Raw genomic sequence first — 11,373 nt, 5'->3', positions numbered from 1 at the left:
TTCCGTAGTGATACTGCCTCGGAAACCCAAGGAGGGGTCGCTATGAGTCGGGGCCGACTCGACGGCACATAACAACAACAACAACAACATACGCAGATGGTGGCGTAGTGCCTAAGGCATTTGACTGCTAACCAGAAGACTAGCGGTTCACACCCAACTAGCCACTCCTTGGAAGGAAGGTTGGGCAATCTACTTCCATAGTGTTATCACTTCAGAAATGCAAGGAGAGGTCACTATGAGTTGGATCCGACTCCATGGCAGTGAGTTATATGCAGATGATGCAGATCATGAGCTGGCACAGAACTGGGCAGTGTTTCATTATGCTCTGCCAAATAGGGTCGCTATGGGTTGGAGATGACTCAACAGCACCTAACAACAACAACATCCTATTAAACCACCCTATCTCTATAATTCTATTAAATCCCATGGAAAAAAGTTCTCCACATTCAACTCAGTGCCTCATTTCTTCAATAGTAACTAAATTCTTAACCGTTGGCAATCTAAGATTAGTATTTATATCCAACAGCAATAAAAACTAACATGTAAAAGACTTCTTCAGTCTGCAAACTGCCCTCTCATACATGATTTCACAAATACTTCTCTTGAAGAAAATCAATGGTTCAATATTTATCAAATTAAATCCTCAGTTCTCATCCATTCTGACCTCTCCATAACACACAAAATAATTATTTGAAATGTTCTTCCTCTGGCTTCTATGGCATAACCATATCTTGATTTTGATTTTCCCCTTCTTTTTCACATCTACTTCTTTTTCTAGATTCTCTTCCTATAGTGTAAATATGGCACTTATTTATTTAACAATAAGAATGTATTGAGTTCCTATTATATGTAAAGCACAGTGCTGCATATTTTGGAGGAGGCAAAGTTGAAAGATAAAATAGTCTCTGACCTTAAAAAGTTTATAATCTAATAGTAAGAGACTGAACAAATTAGAAATGATACATCATAAGAGAAGTGAAGTTCTGACCTTAGCTTTCATCTCTCTTCCCACTGATGACCTTAGACATACTCTCATGCAACTCCCATCTCTCAGTAATTAACTGCCAACATCACTAACTTTGATTTCTTAACCAAATTCTGTTCCCACATTTCCTAATACCTATTGGCCACTGCCTCCAGAATGTCTTATCAGACTAAATGCATCTAAGACTCAGACTAAATGCATCAAAACCTGATTTTATCATCTGTGTTTCCTACCTTAACCCTGGTTTCTCATCCCCAAACCTATCAGAAGACAAAAATATCATCAGTTCTGACAAAAATAAAATGTCTGAAAATGTAGGGAAGACATTAATATATCCTGCTGATACGCTGAATATAAACAGAGCAGTGCTGAGCTGGGTAGAATAACATTAATCTTTATCCTTAAATTATTTTTATAAAATCCTCTATGAAGAGCCAGGTTCGAGACATACAAGTTTATATCTCAAATTCTGACAGAGCAGCACCTTATCTGTATTAGGCCCTCAATAAGTGACTGTTGATGAATGAATGACTGTTCCAAGTACCATACATACTTGTCAGCAAGTATCATACACTGACTCAAAGCAAAGCAACAAAGAAATGCTAAGAAGCATTCATTCAGGAAACTTAATAGTGAGCAAGAAATAATTGCTTATAAATACCACATCACAGAATTAATGACATTATATAAAATCTTAAAAGTCATTTAGTCCATCATTTCTTACTGCAAATTAGAGGACGAGTGCCAGATATGTCAGCAGAAAATGAGGAAAAACAAGCAATATAGGAAGTTTTTTCTAAAGCTAAATGCATTCAATTTGAAAAATTCTTCTTTCACTTTATGTCCTTCCTACTTTTTAATATTAACATGTCCTTTCTTTTACATAAAATGATGCTACTATGGTCATGATAGATGGGAGAGTTTTAATTTTTGTTTTGATTTTTAAAAATGTCCTTACTTAGTAAAATAAGAAGCCAATGTATATAGGTTCCATGTTTTTTGTTTAATTGCCTCATAAGTAACAGAAAGATAAACTCTCAGCTATCATGAAGAAAACTCAAATTACATCATACATTCAGATGGAAAATTTACAATGCTTCTTATATCATACAAAAATTAATTTATTTCTTTTCTAGGGGAACTCATTTGAAGTAGAGAAAGAAAACCACCCTGCTTAAAATTAAGACAAACTAAAACCAGGAATCTACTATACATGAAGCATTAAGCAATTTAAAGTTAAATTTAATATGGGAAATATTAAAATGCCTTTGAAAGGATTATGACCAAGACATATGGCACAATATTTTATTTCCTGTTAAAACTAAACCCACTGCTGTTGATCCAATTCCAAGTCATAGCAACTCTGGTAGCATAGTGCCTAAGGCACTTGCCTGCTAACCAGAAGGCTGACGGTTCAAATCTACCAGCCACTTTTCGGAAGGAAAGTTGGGCAATCCTACTTCTTTAGTGATACCACTTTGGAAACCCAAGAAGGGTGTCGCTATGAGTTGGGGCCGACTCAATGGTACATAACAACAACAACAACAACAAGAAAGAGTAAAACTGCCCCATAGGGTTTCCAAGACTTTAAGTTGTTACAGAAGCAGGCTGCTGCATCTTTCTCCTGTGAAGCAGCTGGTAGGTTTGAACTGTCAACCTGTCGATTAGCAGCCCAGCACTTTAACCACTGCAGTATCTCCTGTTATTGTTGTTGTTGTTATGTGCCATCGAATTGGACCTGACTCGTAGCAATCCCTCCTTGGGTTTCCGAAGCAGTATCACAACAGAAGTAGTGTATCTCCTGTTAGTGAACACTAACACCAGTTTGAAATGAGAGTCTGTCTTCTCCAGCCAACTTCAGGTTCGTTTCTCCTGTTTATCTACAACAAGCTCTCTACATGATGACATCTCCTCCAAATTAAACCAAAAACCAAACTCACTGCCATCAAGTCAGATCTGATTCATAGCGACCCCTCCTTGGGTTTCCAAGGTGGTATCACTACGTAAGTAGATTGCCCCATCTTCCTTCCAACGAGTGGCTGGCGGGTTTGAACCACCAGCCTTTTGGTTTGCAGTTAAGTGCCTTAGGCACTATGCTACCAGAGCTCCTATATCTCCTCCATGGTGATTAAAATGAAAGCGCCCCTTAACTGTTGTCAGCAACAGAAGGAAGATCTGAAGCAGTAAACTGGTAGGGGAATTCTACCAACACTAGAATTGACACTAAAATGGTTTAAACTCATCCAAAAGAAAAAGAAGGGAAGAATATTCCCTAATTCTTTCTATGAAGCAAATATAACCCTGATACCAAACCACACAAAGATATCAAACCATCCATGGCCTAACAATTGGTCTCTATTAGCATGGAACAACAGAGGGAGAAAGAGGACTCAGGAATGTGTGGAGCCTATGGAATGTGTGGAGCCTATGGAATGTGTGGAGCCTATGGAATGTGTGGCTAATTGCCTCCGTATGCAAATGCCTCCTTAGCCAGGAGACCAGGCTAACTGGGTGGTGCCCATCTACCATTATTGAACATTTTGATCAAAGATTCCACAGAAGAATCTTGATCAAAAGGGAAAAAATACAGAATTTCAATTTCTCCTGGACTTCAGACTTCCTGAAGCCATAAAGACTGGCTGAACCCCTGAAATACCTTTCTGAGGTAATCTTTAAACCTTAACTCAAAAATATGTCCTGACGTCTTCTTAAAACCAAACAAAATTTTAGCTTAACTTGTAAAATATGTTTGCCTTAAACATCATGCTCTTTAAAAAACTATCTATACAAGATCAACTAACTCAAAAGATTACACAGGAACCTTTGGAGGCAGTGAGTTTATGTCAATGGGAGAGGAACAAATCAGAAAAGCAGGGTGAGAATGGTTACACAATTCAGAGAATGTAATCAATGTCACTAAATGGTACATGTGGAAACTGTTGAACTGGTCTGCGTTTGCTGTATATATTGTGTATTTTTTGTTGTGTATATGCTCTAAAACAACCACAAAATAAAATTAAATTTTATTGTATTGTATTTAAAAAAAAAAACCACACTGGGCCTGACCATTCTCAACATGCTATTAGAATAACCAAGAAGGTATCACAGCATCAAGATCCTACACAGATATCCCCAGCAAGTAATCTCTCCTCTACAAAAGAAAATTAGATTCCTTAGGTAGGTGAGTCAGCCAACAGCCTTCCAAAAAGTGTTCTCTCTGAACAGATGTTTTTACCTTATCTACAGCAGATACTTTAGCTCCTTTATCCAGCAGCAGCTCTACTACTTCAATATTTCTCATCTTGGTAGCCTTTATAAGTGGTGTCTCACCATCCTATGGGCAAAAGTAAGAAAGTTTATGAGATTAATAGTTTTATTTCATATAAATGTGCATGTAAAGAATTTAAATATCTGACTCTAGAAACAGTTCATATTTAAACATGTTCTCGATAAAAATGTTTAAAAACTAAAAAGTGCTTTTCCTTTCAAAATCAATTATTTGTATCAAAATAATTTTATATCACTCAACCAAGGATGGGATGTGCTCAATCAATTAATAAACCATAGCTGAGAACTGTGACCCTACAACCTTACTCTTATTGCCATTCGTCAGGCACCATTACTAATTTCTGTGATTCTGAGGCAGCATCTTCAGAGCTCACTTCTCATTCTCACTATCTCCCCACCAACCAATTACACAGTTAAGCTTATAAATGTCCTGGCAAACCAGTGTCTAAATTCATTCAGAAATTTATAGCAACATCACTTCAGTTCTCTGTGACCTATGTACAAAATGGGAAATAATTTGATACAAGGACTACGCCTTTGAAAAACCTCCAAAGAGTTCACTATTGCTTTCAAAAATCAAATTAAGAGAAACAGGATGACATCACAGTTCAGCATTGAATTAGGAAAGGAAGAAACATGGTCAGAAGCAACAAGTGGTCTCAGTAGCTGACACATAGAAAAACAAAGATTTTTCACAGCAGCAAAAAAGATTATCAAGGAACCACTTTGCAAACCAGATGCCTTCCCGGGAAATTTTCCGCCACAGGGTACTGGAATCATTGGTTTAGAAATATGTTGGTCCAGATCTCTAGCAGATTAAATAGGACTGTCTTATGGGTGAGTTCATAATTTTAATTCATTAAGCATTCCTGCAATTGCAACCCAGAATTCAACATGAGAAACTATTACACATAAGGTTAAAGTGTTAAATAGTTTTCTATTTCTCACACGATTTGAGTAAAATAGGCCACAGTGGGTTTTTTGAGAATTAACAACCACTCACAACAGTCTTCTAGAAGGAAATGTGCTCTGCAGTGCAAACAACAGAAGCATAAAAGAATTTTGGGAAATTATCTGTTCACAATTTATGAATAGCTGACATTGTACTTTCTGAAAAAAGATTTAAATGAAGTAACAAATTACACACTCTATTTTGCTGTGAATATACAATTCTTTGAAAGGATACAAAGTTTGTTGTTGTTAGATACCAATGAGTCAGCCTAACTTACCCCTTAATAAAAAATGTTCCCAATCAAAGCAATTTAAGTCTAATATCAAACAATACTAATCATCACAGATTAAACTGTGCCCCCCCCCGCATATGCATCACCTTGTCTGGGCTATGATTCTCAGTGGTGTGGCAGCTATGTAATGATGTAATTTGGCAATTATGTATGATGTAATCATCCCCCATGATGTGAACTGATGTGATCAGCTGATCAGTGGTAAGCCCATTAATTAGGGTGGGATGCACGCCTTAGGAGCTCTGATGGGGTAGTGCCTAAAGCATCTGACTGCTTACCAGAAGGCTGGCAGTTCAAACCCACCAGCCACTCCTCAGAAGGAAGATTAGGCAATCTACTTCTATAGTGACACCACCTCGGAAACCTAAGGAGGGGTCGCTATGAGTCAGGTCCAACTCGATGGCAGTGATTTTTTTTGTCGTTGTTGGTTTGCAATACCCTTACTCAGGTCAGAGCCCTGATCCTATGTAAGAGTTTTCCTGGGAGGTGGCCTGTCTCACTTTTTATCTTATAAGAAATGAAAGGAAGAGAGAAGCAAGAAGAGAAGAGGGGATCTGACTACAAACAAGAAAGAAGAGCTGAGAGTGGAGTATGTCCTTTGAGCCCAGGGTCTCTGCATAAAGAAACTCCAAGATCCAGGGAAGCTTGATGCCAAGACACATGGAGATCTCCAAGAAATGCCTGGCCCATAGATGTTGAAAGGAGACAAGGACCTTCCCCAAGAGCCTATAGAGACAAAGAAAGCCTTCCCCTAGTGCTGGGACCCTTAATTTGTACTTCTAGCCTCCTAAACTATGAGAGAATAAATTTGTTTATTAAAGCCATCCACTTGTGGTATTTCTGTTATAGCAGCACTACAGAACTAAGACACTAATATTCAAATGTTAAGTATTGTAACAGTATAGAAATATCATTTTTACCTTTGTGCATATTTCAGTATCCGGATTGCACTGTAAGATATCTCTCACCATTGTTGCATTTCCTTTCTCAACAGCCCAATACAAAGCAGTTTTATTGTCCTATAAAATAAAAAACATATTGTTATGAACCAAATTGTGTTTCAAAAAAAATGTGTTATAAATCTTAACCCCTATACCTATGGTTATAATCCAATTTGTGAACAGATTTTCTTTGTTGTGTTAATGAGACAGTATTAGTTTCATTAATCCCTTTAGAGATATAAAAGGAGCAGATTAAGCAGGAAAAAGAGAAGCAGAGATGGGGGAAGACAGATGCCATTCCTCATGAAGATCACCAAGCAGCCAAGGAACAGAAGTTCAAAAGGCAAGGACTTTGCCCCACAACTGACAGAGAAAGCCTTCCCCTAGAGCTAATGCCCTAAATTTGGACTTACACTCCCCACTGTGAGAAAATAAATTTCTCTTCATTACAGCCACCCACTTTTGGTATTTTCCTTATTGCAGCACAAAATAACAAAGATACCTATCAACAAACACTTCATATAAGATATGATATTAAAAACTACTATTTGTTAATGTAAAATATCATTATTAACATTTCTACCAGGAAACATTAACAAATCTTACCAAAAGTTGGCAACATGGTGAGAAATAATAATAATTCTTATTCTATCTTGGATTTGAGAAATTCTTTATGAAAGAAGTCTAGGAAAACTTAACATTACTTGACTTTTAAAATACCACACAATGACCTATACAACTATGAGAGCAGAAGAACTAAATGGTGCCCGGCTACCACTGTCATCCACTTGGAAGGGAATGTAGGAAATCCTGGACAGAGAGGGAGAACAATGTGGAACAAAACTCAAAATCATTTGGAGGAAAAAAAAAAAAAAAGACGGTTGGGACCAGGTTTGTTGGTCTCATGGAGCCTGGTGGAACCACTGAGACTATGGCCCCTAGCTGCCCTTCAGGTCTGGAATTGAACCCACACCTGTGGTTTCCAGCCAAACAAAGTACAGTCATGTGAGTTAAACATTTACCTCAAGTAGGCACATGCCCTGGAGAGAACAATCATGGGAGAAGGAAGGGCTGCTTATGCACAGGGAGACAGCTCAGGGTGCAGAAGAGTATGGAGGGATGGACACTGGGAAGAGGTAACTATGGGGAAGAAGTGGGAGGGGATCTGTTGCATTGTAAATTTTGGTCAATGACATGAGACAAAGTATATGTGAACTGCTGTATGAAAAGTGAATTTACTCTGTAAATCTTCACCCAAATCAAAATAAAATTAAAAAAAAAAAAAAACACCACACAATGAAGTATGCATTCTGTAGTGCGATCATATTTCAGAAAAAGATACTAGGTTGGAAGTCATCAATACCTGAGCTCTGAAACGTTTGACAAGTCACTTAATAATTCTGACCCTTGGCTTTTCATCTGTAATATGATATAATATACCTGCCCAACTTTTTCCAAAGATAATGCATGAGAATATATTACATAACCAAAGGGCATTATAATCTTCATCATTTTTAGCATTCTTAACTCTCATCCTCCCCACACCCATATACCTGGTCTTTTTTTTTGTGATTTCAGTGCAAATTTACAAATCAGATTCATTTTATTGTCAACAGTTCATGTACATTTCATTTCATAGCCCCGATTACCATTCCCAACCATAAAAAGCTCTCCTCCCCTCTCCTCCCTATGACTACCCCTTCCCTGTGCTCTTTTTATCTATGTATTCTTATCTGTCCAGCTTTCCCTCTATGTGAATGCTGCCCCTGGTATCTCATGGCTGACGGATCTAAGCAGTGCATCTCCCTGAGGTAAGTGTTCTGCTCATAGGTCTTTCTACTGTTGGGCTGAGAGCCAATCCATGGAAGTGAGTCCACTTCCAGGCCATAGAATGACCCAGGGCCATAGTCTCAGGGTTCCACCAGCCTGTATCTGACTAGTAATTCTGGTTATTTTTGTGTTTTTCAATTTTGTTCCACAGTTTTCCTCCCACTCTATCCAGGTGCTCCAATTCTTATCCGTTTCTAAGTGGTTGGCATTGGTAGCCAAGTACCATCTAATTCTTTCAGTCTCAGGGTAATGAAAGCTGAGGTCCTCGTGGTCCATCATATCTTTGGAAAAACTGTTTCCAAATGACTTTGAATTTTCCACTCTTCTTTGCTCCAAACAAGAGAAGATCAATAGTTTCATCTTAGATGGCTGCTCAAAAGCTTTTGAGACTCCAGTCGCTACACACCAAAGTAGGATGCAGAACAAGATTTTTATGTATTATATTGTGCCAACTCAGCATGATGTCCCCCAAGACTATGGTCACAAGCCCACAGGCCCAGTGATTCTCTCCCTCAAGGTGTTTGATTGCCTCTGAGAAGCTACTCCAACCTTGTCCTCTGTTAATTCTGTGATGTATGTGGATAATTTTGTAGCACAAGAATATATGTAAGACTATCTTCAGCTAAATCTATCCTTGGTCTTGGATATACTCCTATTCACCTACCCCTACCTGATCTGCTCCCTGTCTATGCATTTACACATAACCTAGTGTTTGCTGCTATTGGTAATGCAGTATTGTGCATATAGTAGTATTTGTCTCTTGTCTATATCTTTTTTGCACATTTCTGTGTCCTTCCCTTTCCCCAGTGTGACTGTGCTGGTCACAGACTCTTTCCATACTGCCTCTCCTTTCACCCAAATCAACTTGTGACCACCAACTAATTCAAAATTTTCCCTCTTCTTCCCGCCCATTCCCAGTAACCAACAAAGTGAATTTCCTTCCTTGCCTAAACCTTTCCTTGATATCTTACAATAATGGACTCATACAATATTTGTCCTATGACTGACTTATTTCACTAAGCATAATGTCCTCCAAAGTTGTGAGGTGAATCTGTGGATTCTTCATTACTCTTTAATGTTGCATAGTATTCCACTGTGTGAATGTACCAGTTTGCTTATACATTCATCTACTGATGGGCAATTAGGTTGTTCCCATCTTTTTGCTATAGTGAATTTTGCTGTGACAAACATGGGTATGCGTATGTCTATTCCAGTCCTGGATCTGAACACTTTAGGATATATTCCTAGTAATAGAATTGTTAGATCAAATGGTATTTCTATTTTCAATTTTTTAAGGAAACGTTTATCATTTTCCCCAGTGGTTGTACCATTTTACAGTCCTACCAGCAGTGAATAAGAGTTCCAATCTCTCCACACCATCACCACATTTGTTATTTCCTATCTTGTTGAACTTTGGTATTATTGCTGGGGTGAGATAATATCTTACTGTTGTTTTAATTTGCATCTCTCTAATGGCTAATGATCATGAGAATTTCCTCATGTGTTTGTTTGCCACCTGTATATATTCTTTAGTGAAGTGTTAGGTCATGTTCTTTGACCATTTTTGAACTGGATTGCTTGTCTTTTTGGTATTGAGGTGTTGAAGTTTTCTATAAATTATAAAGGAAAGCCCCTTGTCAGATAAGCCAGAGCCAGATATTCTCCCCCAATCTACAGGTTTTCTTTTTACTCTTTTGGAGGAGTCTTTCAATAGACATAAGAATTTAATTTTTAAAAGGCCCCAGTCACCTAGTTTCTCTTCTGCTATTTGTGCATTTTGGGTTATGCTTGATAATTTATTTATGCCCTAGATTTGCCTCTATTTTATCTTTGATGAACTTTATGGTTGAGGGTTTTACATTTAAGGCTTTGATCCAACTTGAGTTCGTTTTCTTGTATGGGGCAAGATTTGTGTCTTGTTTTATTTTTCTGTAAGTAGATAGCCAATTCTGCCAGCACTATTTGTTAAAGATGCTATTTCTCCCCCATATAGAGGGTTTTGGCCTTTTGTCAAAGATCAGCCGTCCATAAATGGATGGGTCTACCTCTAGGTTTTTTATTCTGTTCCACTGGTCTATTTGTCTATTATCAGACCAATACCATGCTGTTTTGACTACTGTGGTTATATAGTAGGTTTTGAGATCACGGAGTGTGAGACCTCCTACTTTGTTTTTCTTCTTCAGCAATACTTTGATTATCCAAGTCTCTTTCATTTCCATATGAACTTAGTAATTGGTTTTTCCATGTCCTTAAAAAATGCTGATGATTGGGGTAAACTATCAATGTCATGAGACAACGCATGTGTGAACTGCTGTATGGAAAGTGAATCTGCTCTGTAAACTTCCACTCAAATCACAGTAAAAAATAAATTAAAAAGGAAAAAAATTAATGCATTAATAGAATACTTAATTAAAAACTTTCCACAAAGAATATTCCAGCCTCAATGGCTTTACGAGTGAATTCTTCCAAATATTTAAAGACGGAATAACACCAATTTCACAAAAATTCTTTCCAGATAATAGAAAAGCAAGGGAAGCTTCCTATCCTGCTCTTTAAGGCTGGTAAAACCTGATTAAAAAAGTTTATGAGAGGACTTCCGGTAAGATGGAGGAATAGACAGACAAGCGACACAGACTGTCTTCAACAAAGAAAAGAAAAACCAATTGACAGAGATACAGAAGATAATCTTGGAACCCTGAGCTTTGAAAGAACTATACAGAAGTGGATTAGGCACCAACTAGTGGAAAACCCTGAACGAAAACAGGACCTAAGAACAGGCTCTGTTTGCCAGGGTCAACAAGGACATATGAGAGGCTGGCAAAGGAAAGGAGACAGGTGGTGAGTATACAAGTGCGGTCAACTAGTGAATAGAGGAGTACAGCACAGTACCCTGCCTGTGTACATAACATACAAACAAAACAAAGAAAACGAAAATTGTGGGCAAGTCACTCCAACATATAATCACCAATTAAATATAAACACAAAAATGTCACAATGCCTCGGAGACAACAGAGCATCACACTCCACAAAAGAAGCAAGATAAAACAGGAGAAACAAGGGACCAGGACACAGACCCAAAACACAT

At 37.9% G+C, this 11,373-nt stretch overlaps 1 protein-coding gene across 1 annotated transcript in view; it reads right to left on the bottom strand.

The window, feature by feature from the left end:
* Positions 1 to 11,373, bottom strand: part of KIDINS220 (kinase D interacting substrate 220) — a 183,065-nt gene that overhangs the window by 122,472 nt on the left and 49,220 nt on the right. Inside the window, exons 9-10 of the mRNA XM_042783667.1 lie at positions 6,438 to 6,536; positions 4,221 to 4,319 (exon numbers count right to left, since the gene is read on the bottom strand). Coding sequence (XP_042639601.1) covers positions 4,221 to 4,319; positions 6,438 to 6,536 — 198 coding nt within the window. The remainder of the gene's footprint in view (positions 1 to 4,220; positions 4,320 to 6,437; positions 6,537 to 11,373) is intronic.

Source organism: Orycteropus afer, unplaced genomic scaffold (genome assembly GCF_000298275.1).
Source record: "Orycteropus afer afer isolate SDZICR_OR568_19922 unplaced genomic scaffold, OryAfe1.0 scaffold00025, whole genome shotgun sequence".
Classification (NCBI taxonomy): domain Eukaryota; kingdom Metazoa; phylum Chordata; class Mammalia; order Tubulidentata; family Orycteropodidae; genus Orycteropus; species Orycteropus afer.
This window is presented reverse-complemented; position numbering and strand designations above follow the sequence as displayed.